This window comes from Botryllus schlosseri, chromosome 16 (genome assembly GCF_051294905.1).
Source record: "Botryllus schlosseri isolate E-star chromosome 16, Bs_hap1, whole genome shotgun sequence".
NCBI classification, from domain to species: Eukaryota; Metazoa; Chordata; class Ascidiacea; order Stolidobranchia; family Styelidae; genus Botryllus; species Botryllus schlosseri.
Genome location: NC_137251.1, coordinates 4,980,591 through 5,001,416, shown reverse-complemented (window position 1 = coordinate 5,001,416; position 20,826 = coordinate 4,980,591). Strand labels below are relative to the sequence as shown.

Here is a 20,826-nt window from a genome sequence, read left to right as displayed (position 1 = left end):
TTTTCACTATCAGAATGACTACAATTGTAGCATGTTATCGGGTAGGGTATTTTATACTTTCTAATATGTAAGGTAATCATGGTAAGTGGACAGGATTATTTGTTTGTTCAACTTAAATTGTCCTTTTTCTGTAATGGCACATTGATACCATTTGATTTTCAGAAGAGCCATACCACGGCACCAAGTAACGAAACATTACTATTAGACGATGTAGCGAAGCTAATCTGCCATTAGGTTGAATAAAAGACATGATCTCTGATTATCCACTCATCCTGTACAAATGTAAAGACATATGCATACTTTTAAATAGCTTTTGAGTGCATGAGGCAATTGACGTGTCGTGGCAGAGGCAGATACTTACGAAGTAATGCATTGTGCCGCATTAGGAACACGTCATTGGGGATATTAATTAGTCCAAGCACTAAATTGAAGCAGAGCTATTTCTCTGTGCTATTCTATGCATGACCTTGCTTTTTCCAAGAATCACTTGCAACGTAGTAGAGAAGTGCGACAAAACAAAACAGATTTACCGTACCTTTACCAAGTAGCCTTACCTTCAATCGTAGCTTATGGATAGATTTGCGGTGGCTGCAGTAATCGGTATTGGTGACTGTCTTTACTAGTAATGAACAAGAATATAGAAGAAGATCCCATGGCAGATCGTAATTTATTTCATGTTGATTGAGGAGATTCAGTTTGTGGCTTTGGTCTCCGAATTTTACTACCAAGAATATTTCAGCACTTTTGAAATTAGTATGCCTGTAGCAGTTGTACTGATATTCATATGCATATTCGTGGTACCAGTTCCAGTCTGGCGACGCCAGCGACTACTGTACCACCCTTCGATTTAGCTTGAATAATTCTCACGCCCGGTTTTACATTTCAGATCATGCCGTTGTTGCTGGGGATGAGAATTTGACTGGGAAAGAACTCCAGGAATTGGGAGACGACAGTATCATGGCGACTAACGTGGGCGTGCTGATGAATCAAAGGTAAATTGACTGTCGTTTAGCTGAGAAATCTCAACTCTAATGCCACTGCACTTTAAATATAATGTGGTTTGAAATAAAGTAATTTGTCAGAATTGACATTATATCAAGTTCGTTGCAATGACTAATGCTATACCGCATATACTAATAGCCACCATGCCTTTTTTTTTTGCACATTAATAGCTTACATTGCTGACATCATCCACTCTGCTTAAAAGGCCGGATCTAATCTAGTCATACGTCTAACGAGTCCGCTCCTTGCTCGATATTGATTTTCTTTGGGCACGCGCTATCTGACTTGTTTGATGTGACGCCATCTGTCTTAAATTGCAGCAATGTGACGGAAACGGACAGCGTGGTCGATAACAAAAGACATTCATGGACCTCGTCGGCCAGCGGCAGCGATAACTGTAGCATGGTGAACAGAAAAACTAGCGGGTAGGTATCGTTTTTTGTACTTCTATGTATTTTTGCAAAATTTGCTGTAAGAATTCTTCCCGACCAACTTCAAAGACGTTCACTTTGCCCTACCTTACTAACAATGTATCGTGTCAGAGATACGTCGGGCCTTGCGGCGGTTTGTCTTACTGGACCTGGTTTTGTTGAAATGTGCAAATTTGACTCCTTTCAAACCAGTGGAAGCGTCACAAAACCGAATTGGAATTTTGGCCATTTTTGGAAATAATAACCCTGGCAACTTTCAGCTGAAAATATTCGGGGTTATTTCAATATGAATATATTATTCAATTATATTCTTAAGTTCTCTACCTCCGAGAATCTCTTCAAACAAATTTTTGTCTTTTTCAGATTCCTTGTTTCATTCCTGGTCGACGCTCGCGGAGGCAGCATGCGCGGAACGAGATATCCAAATCTGAGAATCTACGTCCCGCCTAGCGCCTGCAATGCTCCGACCAGAATAACGTGCAGGCTGGCGCGAAAAAGACAATACCGACCTGACGGGAACGCGACGACAGACGAACTACCCCTTTGCGAAGACGAAGGCGAAAGCTCGCGCATTCTAGACTTTGGTGGTAAAGGGAAACATTTCTTGCAGTAAGTATTGCGCGCTGTTGCGTTTGCCATTACGAATTATCGAAGTTTTCTGGTGTTGATGCAGTCGCGCGCCCGTACGTATCCCTTTGAACGAGGGGCAGAAGCTAGTGGCCAAAGTCATGGCGATTGGGCCCCGGTCGTGCCGGTTTCGTAGGTAAATACACTGCCAGGACGGTAATTGTGTATGCATCACATCCGTAGTAATTTGTCGACTATATGCGACCGCATGCCATCAGCTGAGACGCTGCACTCCCCCGCTGTTTTAATTTGGAAAATTCCGACAATGTTTTGTGCAATTTTACACCTCGTGGAATGTGAAAGTTCCAAAATTTCTGGAATTTTGTTGTAAAATCGACCACAGTCGATCAGCTGGAATTATGCATGTTGTAAGTGCGTCGTTATCGTAATTACGCCGATGCAGAAATTGAAATCGGATATCCTGATTATTTTTGATTATTATTTGTCATTGTGATACGTGGTGTCGGTGTTATTTATGGGTATGTCGGTGGTTGCTTGATATACGTGGATGTATAATATATACGTAGTCTTGTTTTTATATTTCTTCTTTTTTAGCGTTCATTAGAAGGTTGTAGTCACTTTCGTAGACCAGTGCGATGTTACGTACAAATCGCATGTTATGCCGAACTTGAACCTTTCCTTCAAAATTGCTACCCTTAAGCGTGTAGATATGTAGATGTCTCAAATATTCTGCCCAGACTTTCAGAGGTCAGTATTTTCTCCCTGGTATCACTTTTGAGAGTAGCGCAATGGTGACTAGTCAAATATTCTACAATGTAATTTATGGTAGATGATATCCTTGTAGGATGAATGCTCGCATTCTTCAAGTAGTCATAGTTCAGTCTTGGCTGCACACTCCTTTGCAATAGATGTTTAGATTAACGAAATTGTCTTTCTTTTCTGATCTACCCAAAGACTGCCATAGTACTTTTTCTTGTGTCATTAAATATGAAATGTATGTGCCCCAAACTTGAAGTGTACTGGTTCAATTGCTTTAATGACACAACCAAATGTGATGATTTCTGTGTGGGTTGGTAATCAAAGTTGACTTCACCGCTTTTGAAATTCTGGATCAAATGCACCTTATACTATGATTTTGAGCTACTATCATGCTATTGCGCTTTCACTTGCCGGTAACTGGTTTATGGGAATTTTAGACCTATCGCCATTGAAATCCCGCACTTCGCAAGCCTGCGGGGCTCGGAAAGAGAGATTGTCGTGATCAGGTCCGACGACGGCGAGATCTGGAGGGAACATAAGCAAGCGTGTTCGGACGAAGAGTTTCTGAAGCAAACAGACTCTGCTGGTATGGTGAAATCTTCCGGTGTGAGCTAACTTGAAGATTGTCTAATTTTTACCAATTCACGCCGTTCAGTGTTAAGAATCACAGTTTGTGCAATGATTAGCCATAACCTATTGGGATCCCGCATAAGAAAAGACGAATTTGGTTACTGGCTGTGATTTTTGTATATGACACATATCGAATTTGATGAAATAGCTACTGTTCATATCTAGCTGTGCACCAATTTGAGATTTACAGTACTGCGAAATACTCTATCAAAATCTCTGCTCTCAGGTCACTTTTTGATGCAGCCTGCCAAACTTATCTGAATTAATGTAGGAATATTAGGCCTGTGATGATGCTTCTTTGGCATGAAATGTTCACTGTTCAGGGAAGCAGAACTTGTTATTTAAAGTGGGTCTGTATGTTCATTGGTAGTATAGCTGATAGTCAAAACAATCTGGTGAAGTCCGTTATTCAAACGCCCTCTTCGGTCTACTATTACTAATACAAGTTTCAAAACGGTGGAAGAAGCACGCATTTCCAAACGCTAAATCTGAAACACTTGAAGAAATCACAGAAAAATTGATATGCTTGTACGCTTGGGAAGATAGGTCAGCATTGATTGGGTTCAATTTTCACCGCAGATTCGTCAGATTTGGAAGTTGTTTCATCTTTCCTTTTGTAATCTTAGACCTCGAGTCGGCCGGAGAACTCTCCAAACGACACGTGGTACGAGTCATTTCCAAAGACCTGCCCAAGTACTTTGCGTTGTATTCGCGCACCAAAGAAGAGTTCTGCGCCGTCGGCCCGGCCGGCGGCATCCTGACGTCTCGGATTGTGAAGCACGTTTCTGCCACCTTTCCCGAAAATGCTCTCACCAAAGAGATCCGTGTGGGACTTCAGGTACGATTGTTACGATATATTGATGGTACAGAACTTCAATGTAGAATCGAATAGTATGTTCCTATTGAAATGAACCCAAGTATGATACATTTGTTGATTTACAATGTTCTTTTCAATTGTCTAATAACTATTGACGATTACCCCTGATAATTGCCAGCCGACAAGATTTGGGTTCATTTCAATTTGAATATACTATTTAATTCTATATGATATTCACTGTATCGCATTCACCGCATAACTGTAACGGTTGCCACAATGGATAATGACGCCTCAAAGTTGGCCTTAAACCTGACACCTGCACAATTCTCACATACCATTCTGTTGCATGCCCCACATGCCTAAGAATCAATTGTAACTTGCAGAAAATAAAGTCTGCTGAAAGCCTGCCAACTCTGCCATTGCGCCATGTGCCCCATTTAAAACTATTGTCGTGAATCTCTTCTCTTAATCTCTCCATGTTTCGCTAGTGCCCCACAAGCCTACATTCATATCAGCAGACATACTGGTTTTGACCGTATAGCTATGTCATACACTGTAGATTAATTCCTGTTATACAAATTTTCAACGTAATCACAGTATCCATCTCACATGCCTGATGCCTGAGATTAAATAGAATACTTGGTGGAATACCTGAAAATCTTTGGATATTATATCTGTGACTGACATTTTACTGACACAGTTATGGATGGATAGCAAATTTGTTGCTATCCTGTCAGCACAGCCTACTTGGCCTGTTGAATTTATACAAATTGTTCATATACTACTTTCAATGCAGGCATGCCCTATTTCCTCCGACCTTTGCAAGCGTGCCGTTGGCAACACCGCCAAAGCGAGTCCTATCATCACTGTTGAGCCAAGAAGACGAAAGTTCCACAAATCTATTGTTATTGGTCTGCCGTATCCTGGTAAGCGATCGTCAAAACAGTATAACGTGTTCGCTTAACCTTACGCGGCGTCCTAATTATTTTACAGAGGGATCAGATATGAAATCATTCATTAGCACTTCTGAAGAGTCATCGTTGAGACTGCTTTGTAGTATATCAGGTATGGTTTTTGATGTAGCATTTTGTTGTATATTCACTATACTAGTGACATAACGTATATATATCGGTATGTATTTTCAGGCATTGAATGATTAAATACAGTTATTGATAACTTTTTGAGCACCTTTTTTAGGATTTGAGATATGACCGAAGCCCAGGAACCACTTCTTCTATATCAGTGGGTAGACCACAAACTCTAATTGGAAATACATTCTGAAATATACTTTCCAAATTTCTAAATTGAATATTTTATGTTTCGTTTCTCTTGTTAATCGACAAGCATCTAACCAGGTTGAGAACCACTTCCATAGTATTAGTTGCTTCTGTGTATACCATCAGATAGCCCACATAGCTCAATGCAGATATTTATGGCATTTTACCTTATGCCGCATTCGACAGGTGGCACCGACCCTGCCCTTTGGCAAGACATAACGACTCCAACGCCCCTCCAATTTCACGACGACCACGTGTCATTCACATCCACCGTATCAGCCAAGTAAGCGATCCTTTGTGGCTTTTTTGATAATATTATCACCCGAATGCGTTCTGCAAACAGATTCTGGCTGGTCAACTGTCTGCCGAGCGCGGATTCTGTCGCGATAGCCGAGAAAATCTACGAAGAAGCGATGCTGGTGCCTTACTTGGCTAAATTCGTGGTTCTGGCCAAAAGGGTTGACGCTACTGAGACGAAATTGAGAGTGTTTTGCATCACGGATGAAAAGTATGATACGACTTATTTCTTTTTATCTTTTTCATTCCGTCATTCTTTCAAATTTCAGGTCTGAAAGAACCTTGGAAAATCAAGAGCACTTTGTTGAGATCGCAAGAAGTCGCGATATCGAAATATTGAAGGGGTCGTCCGTTTTTGTGGAATGTGCCGGAAATTTGGGGTTGACGAAACAAACACAGCCGACTTGCGTGTTTGAGCCGTTCCGTGAAAACCGCTTGCACTTCTCGGTCCGGGTGAGTGTTTAGAGTTGATAAGAGAAGTTTGTGGTTTTGTGATCTATGTACGTTGGGTGCGTTGCGTTCTAAATCAAATGTGGACAGAAATTGAAGTTGGTGGCAGATCCAGTACTTGGACTGTTTGGATTGTTGCAGACGCGTGACGCGAGCCAAGACGTGACGGGCCGGTTGAGTTTTTATCGGGACGAAAGAGGTGTGAAGATTCACGGCGCAAGAAAAGCGATGTGTAATCTGAATATCACGCTTCCGACGTTACTGAAGGTAGATGATTCTTTACTGTACATTGTACAATCACATATCATATGATTGTTCGAGTTTACGTTGATTTTGCCAGATGATGCAAGCAGTTACGGTTGTTTTGATTATGTCTATTGTATTTCAATTGACACAAGAGCAAAAAGCACAAAGCGTTGTAATTTTACTAATCCGTATTCAAAAGACATCCTGTTTCGACTTCGTTTATTTACAACCAAACTGCACCAGACCAAAAAAACTAGCATTTCCATTCCAAAGGTTTCTTATCTATTTATTGTTGCGGTCATGAATAAACTACTTCATGTGGACGTAGAAAATGAAAGCCCGTTAAAGTACTAAGGAAGTAGTTTTACAAAGTAGATTTTGTTGCTGGGTCTCATACTTTAGCATCCATTGAATATATATCATCGGGACTAACACAAAACAACTAAAAGCACTCACTACACATAGGTACTATTTCACGTGGGTCCTATACAGGGTTGTAACGACTCGAGTCACGATTTTTTGGTGACTCGACTTTCCTCGAGTCATTTTTTTCACGTGCATGACTCTAGACTGGGACGGCCAAGACTGACATTTCATTGTAACTTCAAAGAATAGGAAAGTCACCATGTTATCGGTATTTCGTCTATCAGTCCTGATAGTTGGGAAATAGGGCCAGTAACTGTTAATACCGAGGAAAATTACGATATTATGAATGCGAGCCATATGACTCGAGCAGAGTTGAGAATAGTGGGTTGAACCAGATTGAACTCAACTGAACAGTAAACACAGTGACTTGGAGTGACTTGGCGGTGAACTGAAAATGACTCGACTTGACTCGAGTCCAAACTATAAAAGTGAGATTGACTTGTGACTCGAATCCTTGTGACTTGGTTACTACCTTCTGCCTTATGAAATGCAAATTGTAAAAAGTACGGCATGTAGTTTTTCTTAAAAATCTTCGAGTACAAACGAAAGTAGTCTAAAAACATATCCACCCCAGTAACTACTTTGTAAGTTCAATAAAAGTACTTTGTTACTGAACAAATCTGGATTTCAGGATCCGGAATTCGCGGATGTCTCGCGCGACGAAGAACCCGCCGTCGATTTGACGCAAACGAAAGAACGATATTACCTGGTGGACCCCAGCATGGGTAAGCAATCTACATTTGTTTTAAATCATTTTAAAATTAAATTTTGTTAAAAATGTTAATCGGAAGTAGTGTGACGCGCTATTTTTTCAATCATGCTGCTGTTGCGGGGATCACAGTGGCCGAACTTCAAGACAGCGACGATTGTCACGTCAACGAGGGCCTGTCCCCGGTCGATGTGGCCGAAGTGATGGGCAAACTGGTCGCGGTCCGTCAAATTCTAGACCCCGAGTCGGCCGGCTCGAATTCGTCAGATCTCGGGAAAGTGCCGAGTCGCTCTGCGAGCTTCGACGAAAGCGCCGAGCTCATCGCCGAGATGAAGAGCAGTCTTGCTGAGGTGAAGACTTTGCTGGAAGAAAAGACCGCGTGCTATAGAAAGTTATCTGAAAGCAGAAAAGTGAGAGAAATCCAAAGTGTATCTGTCACTACCACTGAGATTAGTAAGGATAATAATCAAAATTTCATGAACGACGAAAAAAGTTATAAAAACGAGATTAGAACCAGAGACAAAGATGTAGAATTACGGAAAAGTGATCTATCTGATGAAATCGTCAAAATTTCGGCACCCACCCCTAATTCGAGTAAAGATAACGAATCATCAACCCATACCAGCCCATCTCAAAGGTCAGACGTTGAAAATGAATTTGTGGCGTGGTGCCAAGAAAGCGTACAGTTATCTGAAGATATTTTACGCCAGGTGGTAAAGCGCGACGTAAACGCCGTAGATAACATGGCTGGGTTTTTGTCTAAAAATCTGGACCGGGCCGGTCGGTCTGGCAGGCGTGGCGAAAAACGAATTGGTCCGGCTGGTGTGGATGAATATATCGAGGACGTAGCGCCCGCAAAGTCACCTGGCGCGTTTGGCGATGTGTCTGATATTTCTGAGTTTCTAGCCCGAGACTTGGTTGACGGACAGCAAAACTTGAAATCTTCCGAAGGTGTTTCAAATTTTCGACTGGTTTGTGCGGCATCTGCGCACAGATCGCCCACTTTAGAGGTAATCGCGTCGAATGCTTTTGTGGTTGACAGAGTGAAGGCCTTTGAGACCGCTAGTAAAGGCTCGTCTAAACTGCGCACGGACGTGTCTTCACTGGAATCGGAAATGATTTATCAGCGCGAGAGACTACGCGAATTGCGTGTTAACGATAAGACGCAAACGTCTTCGGCAATCGAAAATACGGGTGGTTCAAAACGCGATACATCGTTTTCTGGTAAAGCGGGCGCGTTGCACGCCATTAATGCTACTAGCGATACTTCATCTGTCTCTTGTAAAGTTAACACTTCACCTGCAGTAGACGCTACTAGCCACACGTCTGTACGTCGTCTTTTGAAGCAATTTGAAAATCACATGCATAGCCCCATGGAAGAATCCGCCAAGGGCCAGTCGGGCCCGTCTGAAGTCGTGAACAGAGCCTATCAGATCATGCACGACGTGGAAAGAACAGCCGGTGAAGGCAGTTCTAGTGTTACGGCTTACGACGGGGACATGTCGTTGGTGGAAGCGTATGCTGAGTTTGAGAATTGCAGGATCGGTTACATGATGGAGCCTTCGGTGTTTTCCGGTGGGAATTTTAACGCAGATCGTGTGTCACAGTGTTCGTCTCGAAGTGAAGATTACGATGACACTGATTGTGAGCTGGAGCAAGACAGTATTGACGATGAATCTGTCGTTGGTGTAGAGCGAGATATTAAAAGCCCTGTAGAAGAATTAATCTCGCAGCAGCATGATGAAAAAACGTATCCCGTTGAAAATCTTGATGATGCAGACCAGCGTCGTATTGGAGACGACGTAGCCCACGTAAGTCCAAATGAAGAATACTTCCCTCTCAGTACCGCGAGAATGGTACGCAAGTTTGACGAAATAATTTCCCATGGAACGAGAAGATTAGATTCAAACCAAACCGTGTGCCAGAGTACCGGGGTATCTATCTCCGACAAAAAGAAATATTTCGAAAAGCCTGCGATAGAAGAGATAGTCTTACAGCAGCATCATGCTGTCGAAAAGTGTTCAGTTGAAAATCTTGACGATACCGAACGACATCGTATCGCAGACGATATAGCCCGCGCAGGAAGTGTTTCCAAAGTACAACCGTACCCCGATTCTGACGAAGAATATGGTTCCGTTGACACCGCGACAATTGCTCGGAAGTTTGACGAAAAGATTGCGCTTGAAGCGCATAAATCAAATTTGAACCAAGCCTCGTGCCAAAGTGCCGGGGCGTCCGTCTCTGACGAAAAGCAAGATTTCGAAAAGCCTGTTGTGGAAGAGGTAGTCTCACAGCAGCAGTGTTCTGAAGAAACCTGTCGGTTTGAAAATCTTGATGATACTGAACAACATCTCATTGCACACAATGTAGCCCACATACAAAGTGTTTCCAAATTACAGTTAAACCCTGATTCCGATGAAGAATGCGATACTGTCACCGCTGCAAAAAAGGTTCAGAAGTTTGACGAAATGATTTCGCTTAAAACACAAAAACCTAGTTTGAACCAAGCTTCATGTCAAAATACCGAGGTCGTGATTTTTGACAAAGAGCAAGATTTCGAAAAGCCTATGAAGGCAGTCTCACAGCAGCAGCGCAATAAAGAAATGTGTTCCGTTGAAAACCTTGATGATGTGAAACAAGACCAGTGTGTCGATGCAAATCGCACGTCTCGGCAATCTTCTGAAAATAACGCAGATGTAGCCCATGTACATCATGTGTCCAAGGTAAAGCCTTGCTCTGATTCGGATGAAGAATATGGCCCTGTCAATACCGCGACAATGGTGCAGAAGTTTGACAAAATGATTTTGCTCGAAGCGCAAAAATCGAATTCGAACCAAACCTCGTGCCAGAGTACAGAGGTATCGGTCTCTGTCAAAAAGCAAGTTTTCGAAAAGCCTGCGGTAGAAGGGGTAGTCTCACAACAGCAACACGGGGAGCCAAGTCCTGTCCAACAAAATCACAGTCTAACAGCACACGAGCAACCAATCGCCCAGTTCCGCCATACTGAGCAACATGGCTGCGATGAAGATTTTAAACTCAAGGAAAAGAGTATGTCTGCTCAAAAGGCAGACGGTTATGAATGTGATAGGCGCGCAGAATCCTCATCTGGTCATCAGCTTGATTCATACAAAAGTTCGGAGGAAAATCGTAACAGTGTCGACCAGTGTAAAGAAGATGATGATATTGCTGAATGTCCTGCATCTCAAGATGTTGATCTCGAACGTGGCATGGAGTGTGAGTCGGTTTCGGATGAAGAATATCTGTCAGAAGGTAGTTTGTTTGCAGAAGATGATGGCGTGTTAGAGCCTGTCCTACGGAGTAATGCTGGTGAAGGGTCTGTTGAAAATACATCTGACGCAGAGCATGATACGGGGTGCGTTAGCGGAACGACCTCGGTCAAGCAAATGATCTTGAAATTTTCAAAGTTGGATCGTTTTCAGACTGTTGAAGATCAAGCAAACTTGAAACAGCCTTTCGATGAAAAATTAGCAACGGAAATTATTTCCAGTAATGATAGAGATGTTTTGAAACATGATGCATATGGTCTCGCACTGAAAACTTCTTCGGCAGTAGTTGTAGAAGAGCGTTCATTCCAAAATGAGCAGTGTTTCGATGGCGGTTTGCACTACGCAAAATCAGTGTCGCCAGTACATGCGAATGTGGAACAACAAAATATCTCGGACGAACAACCCGTTGACTGTGATCTGGGCGTCGTCGAAGACTGTAGCACTACTGAAAAAGCTTCGATTGGGCAACAGGTTTCCGAAGAACTGTCAACTCCAATCCCTGGCGTTATCATTGCCAGCAGAACTACTGACCAAGTAGTGGAATCTGCTGAGTTTGATTCAAGTACTGTTAAATATACAATGAATGAAGGAGCTTCAGCTGATGCAGAAATTGGTGATGCTGATTGTGATGGCGGTGAAACTGATGACAAAATAGAATCAGGAGCAAGTAATCAAGCTGCGAAAAACCTTATCGAACAAGCTGAAAATATGACTCCTGACGAACTTCCTAGTGGTGCTGTTGATCAAACTGCTGATAGTTGGGTTTTAAAATCACATTTGACTGACCATTGTGACCAACCGTTTCCGAAAGAGGTTTCATCTCAAGCCACTCCACGGCAAGATCGGTCTGAAGCTGATGACTTTGTTGAAGATTGTACTGACGAACAGACAACACAGGATAATCTGCTTGATGAGAATCACTCCACTATTGAAGATGATTGCGTCACGCACTTCCAACAACTTCAGGAAATGACACCAAAAGATGATCAGCGCCACAACCTTGATGAGTGCAATCAGAAATTACCTGTCAGTGTTCAAGATGCTATTACAGAGACTGCCCCCTATAAAAACCCTGCTACCGAAGACTTTTGCGGTCAAAGTAGCGTTGATGCTTTACAAGACCATTATCGTGATAGCGATTGTCACACCACTGAAATGAACTTCGCTCTGCAATCTGCTGTGAAAGATGCTTCAAATGATGATATTACTGAAGATCGATTACGTGCAGATGAAGATATTATCAACGCAAGCACAGCTGAGGCATTGATTCTAGAAGAGACGCAGGGCAACTGTCATGGTGCTGTACCTGATCTGCATGTAGCAGAAGAAAGTCACATCATCGCATCTGGAATGACTGAGCGATCGACAGCAAACGATTTCATTAGTGGGGAAAATGACTTTGTTGTTGATAAAATCGCTACAAAGCCAACAAGTCAATATGAGGCTACATGTCAATCTCCAGAAGACTCAAATGATGAAGCGACTGTAGGATCACTTTCTGTGCCAGATATCTCAGCACATACCTTGGGCGCCACTCAACAAGACACGCTTACCGCCGACGATTGTATAGAGATTACCGTCAATCTGGTTCCAATTCAAAGTTCACAGGATGATATTTGTGAAGATTTTCAAGCTCAGCCAAGTATAGCGTGCCCACCAGATGAAAAATACTTCGAAGGATATACCACGGCCAAGGCAGATGACGCCAAAAGATTTCGTCAAGAAGACATGGCAACACAGAAATTCATCAGTACTGATGAAACCTGTAAAATACTTGATCATGACTTAGTTTCACCCGATCCGCATGCAAAACCTATTTCAAAAGAGGGGCTTGGTATAAGTACTGATCAAGATGTGATAGCCGCGCATGAAGAATTCACAAACCAAAGTTTGGACATTGCCAAGCGTGGTCTTGACGCCATTAAGGAAAATATTGACGACGAACATGATCCACCTTACGATGAGAATGATCAAGTCGCAGATCAAAATTCAGCTGTGGAATTGGTGTTGGAAAATCGTGTGGAGCAAAATCAAGATGACAGTGAGCACAATTCCATCATAGTGCTAGCAAAGCCTATTCCCGCTGAATTTTCAGAACCAAATCTTCGCTCAACCACGTATGAACCGCTCCTCTACTCTGAAAGCACGGTACCCGCTCTCTCTGAAAACATTGCACGACAAGGCATCACACATCAGTGTATTGATATTGATATACAGCAGCAGCGTTGGGGTGATGGTGAGTCTTCTCTCTCTAAAAATGAAAAAACTAGCCCAGATGAACATGAAATTTTGAATTTTGACACTGCTGCTGATGGCGCGAGTGTTGTTGAAAAAACTGCGATATCGGAAGATGAAACCCATGCAAAGCTTGAATACTCTCAAAACCCAATTGCCGATTGTTATGAGGAATCTGCAATGTCTGTGGATGCTGAATATTCTGGTATCGCAGTGACCGCTCCATCTGAACAACTAGCTGGGAATGATTATGCGAATACCGACCTATTTATCGCTACTTCAGATGACCTTTCTGGATGTGAAGGTACTTGTGTGGAAAAGATTGTTTCAGCGGAGCAACAAACTTATGGTGACATTCATGGTGATGATGTCGATGCCGTGAAAAAGGATTCGTGTGATACTGCCCCCGACTACGTCAGAGGCGCGTCTTCGGTTATTGAAATTGGGACAAATCAATTTGTGAGTCAAGCTCCCGAGAAAACTGAGCATGATGTTGGTAGCATTGACTATGGCTGTGTTGAGGAATTGACATCACAGGAGAAACAGGTACCCGAAAGTCGTGATGCTGTTGTAGATGATGCGTGTGTCGGAATAGATAGTTTTGGTAAGACTGAAGGTAGCTACATCCCACAATTGATATCACCTGAAGAACAGCCAACTGATATCCATATTACTACTCTACAAACTGAAATTGTCGGTGAAGATCATTTTGATGAAGCTGAAGATTGCTATATCAAACAATTGACATCGCCTGGAGATCAGCCAACTGGGATTTTTAATGCTGTTGTACAAGCTGAAAGTGTCAGTGAAGATCATTTTGATACCAGCTGTGTCACACAATTGACATCGCCTCAAGAACAGAAAACTGAGATCCCTAATGCTGTTGCACATGGTATGTATGCCAGAGAAGACAACTTCGATGTTGCTGAAGATGCCTATGTCACCGAATTGGCATCATCTGAAGGACAGACACTCAAGATCCCTAATGCTGCTATGCAAGCTGAGGGTGTCATCGAAGATGTAACTGAAGGTATCTGCATCACACAATTAACATCACCTGAAGAAGAGACAGCTCAGTTCCTTAATGCTGCTGTACAAGCTGAGGGTGTTGGTGCATATCACTCTGATACAACTGAAGATAACGAGATCTCTAACGTCGCAGTACGCATTGAAAGTGTCACCGGAGATCATTTTGATGCAACAGACGATAGCTACATCGATAACTTGACTTCACCTGATGAAAACCCAACCCTGATCCCTGATGCTACAGTACATGATCTCTATGTCAGTGAAGATAATTTCGGTCTTGTCGAAGATGGCTATGTCGCAGAGTTGTCATCACTTGAAAAACAATCATCGGAGATCCCTGTAAGACAAGCAGCTGACAGCACTCAAGATTGTGATGCCACAGGATTAACATCACCTGAAAAACAGATAACCGAAATTCATGCTGCTATTGAGCATGTCCTGTATGTTAGTGAAGATAATTTCGGTGTTGATGAAGATGGCTTTGTCACAGAATTGAAATCTGAAAAATGGATAGTTGGCAGCTCTGATGCTGCAGAGGGCACGTGTACGGGTGAAGATAATAGCCACATCCAAGGATTTGCGGTACGTGAAAAACAGACCACTCAAAGCCAAGATGCTGCAAAAGAGGTGACTTGTGTCATTGAAGATCATTTTGGAACAGCGGATGATGTCAACATGACAGAATTAACTGAATTTATGTCGCCTGAAAAACAGACTACTGAAAGCCCCGATGCTATCTCAGAGAGTGCAGGTATCAGCGAAGATCATTTTGGTATCACTGAAGATGAAGGGGCAATTCAAATCTCTGATTCTATTATACAAATTCCTTGTGTGGTCAAGGACCTTGTTGGTGCGACCGAAGATGGCTACGTTGCGGAATTTACGTCTGACGAAAAACAGACTAGTCAAATCCCTCACGCTACTGTGAAAGATATGGTTGTCATTGAAGGTAGTTCCAGTAGCACGGAATTGACGCCTGCTGAAAAGATCTGTGATGAAGGCGCATGTTTAATTCAAGATGACTTTAATAACACCAAGAACAATGACAAGGCTGAATTCGTGCCACCCACGCAACAAACTATGAAACGTCCTTCAACACTAGTTTCCAATACTACTCTACAAGACAGTGAAGATTACTGCACCGCCGTAACAGTGACGCCGGAAGAGGCGCTACCCTCTAACCTCAGCGATGCAGGGCACTGTGTACAACCTGTACACGTCTTTGAAGATTATCAACCTGTCATGGGGTATGATCACACTGAGCGTTCACTATCACAAGGCGAAAGTAACTCTGATGTAACTGACGAACATCGTGTACTTGCAGTTGCGGAAAGTGAAAAACAAACCTCTCTTCAGAGCTTGGATCAAAAATCTGATACAACCGAGTTGGATTGCTCCCAAGATCGAGCTGTACTTGTGCACCGGAATGCTGTTAAGAGTGAAATACATACAGAGTATCATCTCGCAGAAACGGTTTATGTTGATCCACCTGCTCTGGAAGAAGCCAAGGCGCTAACTGGGGACGCTGGCAATCATGATTTGAATGTAGCTATCGGAAATGACACCACAAATGCTGCTGCTGTAGATGGACAGTTGGAATTTTCAATTCCGAATTTAGATCAAATCGGTCGTGACCCTTGCACTTTCGATTGTGTACAGTTTGTGGAGATGTCTGATTCAGAACCTAGGGAATCTGCCTCGGAATGGGACAGCTCCGTTACAGAAACTACAACAGAAGACCAGCTGATTCTACGAGAAATTTCAGGCCAAGACAGTAACGCTGACGAACATCGATATTCCACTTCCGAACAATCTTCGACCGACACGTCGGTGGTAGAACAGCATTCTCCTGTAGATGACTCACCCAACGTAGTTTTTGAGGCTAGTGATTGTGTCGTGGACTTTGAAACTGAAAAAGCAGTTGACCCTGCAATCATCAACACTGTTGGAATCGAAGCTGGTTTCACTGATCAAAGCTGCATATCTGAAACTACAATGTCAGAACAGTCAACAACGGCAAACTGTTTAAACCAAGTCAATGATGAAAACGAAAGTATCTTGTATTCTACTTCAGAGTGTGACGTCACAGAAACGTTTTCAGCTGTAACCAGTTCGCCTGTCACTGAAGAATTCGGCACCGTTAAACAGACTTCAACATTGGACGCAGACGAAGGTTTAGATAACACCCCTGCGCAAAGCCCTGATGAAGCATGTTCTAGTGATCGTGACATTGATGTATACGCAGTTTATGATGAAACGGAAAGTACTTGGAATGAGGAAGCAGATGAGATGTGCAGACGAAATCAGGATGCAAATGCGTGTTTACAGCAGTCAACTGAGTGTTATCAAGACTCGGAATTAACTCTGTCGAAAGGCATCGGAAATCTAATTCATGACAAGAGACAGGGCGATGGTGTCAAAAATAACATTGCGACGAATATTGTGTCCGCCGAGCAATCGAACTTAGAACTATTGACAGCACCAACTTTGGAACGTCCAATAGATTGTGGCTTAGCGGATAATGATATAATCTCTGAAATTGACAAGGCTGTCGATGCGGAAGATAATCTACTGTGGAAACTCCAACAAGTGTTCAACCCATCTTGTGATCAAGCGGCACAAAGTAATTTGGGCGAAGAAGAATATCCAGGGCAACTCGAAAAAGGTGCTGGCGCGCATGAAGATATGTGCATCGTGTGGACTGATGTACACCCGACTCCTTACAGTGGTGGTAGTTTTTTGCCGCCTGGTGAATCGCTCGCAACCATGTCGAGTATATACAGGAATCGTGAAGTCAATGCTGGAGGAAATCATGAATTTGTTGATGGAACCTTATCACCTCACATCAGTGTGCAAGAATCAGATTCAACGCAAATCATCCCGAATGATGATACCGACAGTGTTACGTCTGATGATAGTGGTTCCAAAAATAAAGATCGCGACATACAAACAGATTTCAAACTCGAAGAATTTGATGACGTGCCGCCTGAACACAGCGTAAATGATGTTGGAGGCACCACCGAGAACACGGGTCACAACGCCGCCCAAGATGCTCTGATTGACATCAAGGAAACGCCTGTACCGCTAACCGCAGTCTGTAATGTACAAGAATGCGCGGAACCGTGCAAAGACGATTTTGCTCATGACAAATTGACTGAAAATATTGCCCACGTTGAGCATGTCACAACTGTAATATCAAGCGAACAAAAATGTTTTGAAGAACGATATAGTGTTGATAATGTAACGCCACTGGTACACTACGGGTTGCTGTCTCAAACCGCCACACGTGTGTACGACACGGACACCTACAATACTAGGAACGATCTCTTTTCGACGTCTTTGCGTGATTCGCATCCTTCCGACGGAAATTCAATCGCCCCAAAAGTCAGACCAGACAGTAGCCACTATTCGTCGGATGAAAATACAGACAAAAGCGATCATTCTGATTCCGATTCCGAGTGTGTCGCCTCTGTGCTGTCGCTACAGTCAGTTTCTCCTGTGTCGCAAGAACAAGCTGCGTTCTCGCACATGTTACATTCTCCTGACACACAATCATCGGAATCCAATACTTCCGTAGCTACGACAAATCAAGGTATCGCAGAATACCCTGCGTTAGTGCAAACAGATGGTAGTACAGATCACAAATCTGATTTGAAAACTGAGATTGGAATTGTGTCGTCTACCGACTGCGCTGGTATTTCAGACCAGTGGAACCCGGGGTCCGAAAAAAGCTCAAATGAAATACACCAGGGTGAAACCTCTCATGATGATGACAGAATAAGCAACTCCATCGCTGTCGATTCGTCCATTTCAACTGCCACAGCCCGGTCAGATGCTAACACAAAGGCAGACGTCGATTTAGACGACGTGTACGATAAGTTATGGAGCACTGCACAATACAGGAGGGAATCTTACGAGCTGACTTCCGAGTCTAATATTGAACAAGGCACAGATGGAACACCATCTGAAACATCGAAGCCCTCTGAATGTCAACGGGTTTCAGACACTGCGGCTGCGTATACCGCTATTCCCACCGTCGTAGTCACGTCGACAGACGGATCCTGTCAAGCCCGCGACAGTACAGCGATCGATGACGATGCTAACGCGTCGGAAGCGGAAAATTCAGAAAGTGATGCATGCGTGCAGAGTGAGCAAGATATTGCCCAGGACGTTGAGAATCGCGAACGCTTTGATAATTTGTTCCAATCGCAAGCTTATCAATCGAACGTGTCGCTAGACTCGTTGGAGGGTGATACAATCTGTGCTGTCGATGGTGCGGGTTACGACGCGCATAAAACCAATGAACGGACAGATAATTTCGCCGAATCTGACACTTCAACTAGCTCGTCTTCTTCTGAATGCGGGGAATTTCATCCGATTGATGATCGAGATCAGGAAAACGAGCACATTTATCCCGATGATGAAAATGTAGCATCAGAATCCCCCGTTGCGGGAAGCTTGTCGGGTATTTCTAATAAAAATGCAGATTGTAACGATGAGGTCAATTCTATTGAGGAATGCAATGATGACGCGTGCCAGGAGGAAGCCAATCTTCGAGATTTATCTGGTGCTGTTTACAGCTGTCCCGAAACAGCGGATATCCATGTCAACGTCTCCATGGCGCACACTGCAACGAATGAAAAATGGGATCCTTCACTCGCCACGCAAAATATCCGCTCAGATTTACGTGTGCTGGCTCATTCCGATTTTATTTTACACAAAGATATTGCGGGTGATGGTAACGTCGATGTTTTGTGTCTTCGTAAAGGCACAGGTGCTGTGAATGAGCTTGACTTTTATGGATTAGCTTCAGACCGAGAGACTGATTTTTGTGTCAGTCCGCGATCCAACGCTGGTGTCATACCTTCGGCTCCTCTGTTATCGGATTGCCGCGACAAAAATTATGATGAACTTACCCAGGAATACAGTTCAGATGTAACTCTGGGTAATCAACACAGCACGGAATCAACAGCTGTGGAATCTGTGTTGTTTTCAAACAAATACGACGACGTATATGCAGGAAATAGTCCGTGCCGAGATGTTATAGACACTGCTGCTTCTCGGGACATTGATTTAGCGAATGAATCGATGACTGGGTCCGTCGTTACTGATTTTCTGCCACAAAAGGACGCAACTTTGTATTCTGCATTGACATCGGTAACAGGTTTAGCAAGTGGTGGATTAAAACTGTCCAATCTTGAAGATGTAAAAGACGATGTGAAATCACAATTTCATGAATTTCGTGATACGGACAATACACAAAGCCATTTCTACAGCGAGACACGCGAATCAGCGTCTGTGTCATGGACCATATCTGAAAATGATGGCGACGAGATGCAAAATCATGGCTCACACGGTCCTCAGGAAAGAGCAATTACCAATTTGGCACTGGCGACGTTTGCGAGTCAAACTGATAGCCTGTCTTCTGAAAGTCAAAAGGAAACATCCCGCAATCTAATCAATTTCGCAACAGACCTGTGTACTTCTCCACAGCCCGCCAGCAGTAATATGTTTAATACAGATGCGGAATGCATAGGCAGCGACCAAGCATCCGGAATACGCTCTACAAGTATGGAAACGATTCCCTTTACAGATAATGTTACCCAGCCCATTTCACGTACCATTCCGTTTGCCGGCGACATCCACCAGTACTACGCATCACAAGATTCGCGCTACGATCACTATGGTTTACAAGAGGCCGAATACAAGTCCAAGCTTGCTAACTATTCTACTGGAATACCGGTAACAAATGTCGGGAGCGAAGTGACGAGCTTTGTGTGGTCTGGTGCGGTTACGGATTGCGTTGTGTCCGACGGATTGGCGATTAGTCGCAGAGATTCGAACGAACATTATGTACAATCGGTTAATTCTTCTGAATCGTCTTCACGAAGCCACAGTACTCTACGTACAGTTACACAGACTGATGTGTCAGGACACGTTGAAGATATAGATATGCCTAATGTTCAGTTTGGAGAACTATCTCTTGAAGCAGAGTGTCATGCCTCGTATACAAGGCACGATATGACTCGTGTTGTCAGCTCTGAGAGAGAGACCTTGGAAATGCGGAAAGAATTGGTTACATCTTCACAATTTGAGTCTACGCCGGAACCATGCGATTATAATCCCGTCATACCGATGACGCAGTGGTGGGACAATCAAGTCGCCTACGAAACTTCTGTGCGTGACATTTCACGGACTTCCGGCTCACTCCAAACTGTTCAGGATCATCAATGGGCCGCGTTTTGCCAAAGCCGCGCGTTACATTCTGAAACGGCGCATCGCACAGTTGTTTCGTCACAGACGGATGTTTGTGAAGAAATCAGCAATGTTTCCGAAACTGCAGAGTCTGCTTCGAGCTCTGTAATTGATGTGTCATCGGTCAGGCGGGAATACTCTGGAACTTCTGACGCTGCTCGGTGCCAGAGTTAGTAGAACTGTTGGACGTTGTGCTGAAATCGTTGTGCTTGTATGGCGTATTCGCAGGGTAATGTCGACCATGTTACTTGTGGGTAACATGGTACGTTGTTTTTTCGCGATTTGTCGTTCGCATAATTTCATGTATATGTTGCTTCTGTATCCTCGTATCTTTTGCCGTTATGTGCGAATTTTATGGATTGCATGTCATCGGTGTGGGTTGATGCGT

The 20,826-nt window shown here is 43.4% G+C and overlaps 1 protein-coding gene across 7 annotated transcripts in view; it reads left to right on the top strand.

The window, feature by feature from the left end:
* The window catches only part of LOC145458358 (uncharacterized), a 41,603-nt gene that overhangs the window by 15,515 nt on the left and 5,262 nt on the right, over positions 1 to 20,826 (top strand). For 4 of the 7 annotated variants that reach the window (XM_080336708.1, XM_080336711.1, XM_080336710.1 and 1 more), the window contains 14 exons: positions 887 to 992; positions 1,323 to 1,427; positions 1,797 to 2,042; positions 2,107 to 2,196; positions 3,218 to 3,366; positions 4,037 to 4,248; positions 5,024 to 5,153; positions 5,221 to 5,292; positions 5,691 to 5,787; positions 5,848 to 6,012; positions 6,071 to 6,254; positions 6,393 to 6,518; positions 7,555 to 7,648; positions 7,765 to 20,607. In XM_080336708.1, the coding sequence (XP_080192834.1) occupies positions 887 to 992; positions 1,323 to 1,427; positions 1,797 to 2,042; positions 2,107 to 2,196; positions 3,218 to 3,366; positions 4,037 to 4,248; positions 5,024 to 5,153; positions 5,221 to 5,292; positions 5,691 to 5,787; positions 5,848 to 6,012; positions 6,071 to 6,254; positions 6,393 to 6,518; positions 7,555 to 7,648; positions 7,765 to 20,607 (14,619 nt within the window). Of the gene's footprint in view, positions 1 to 886; positions 993 to 1,322; positions 1,428 to 1,796; positions 2,043 to 2,106; positions 2,197 to 3,217; positions 3,367 to 4,036; positions 4,249 to 5,023; positions 5,154 to 5,220; positions 5,293 to 5,690; positions 5,788 to 5,847; positions 6,013 to 6,070; positions 6,255 to 6,392; positions 6,519 to 7,554; positions 7,649 to 7,764; positions 20,608 to 20,826 lie in introns of those variants that run through there. The other 3 variants (XM_080336714.1, XM_080336709.1, XM_080336713.1) reach the window with 2 other exon arrangements.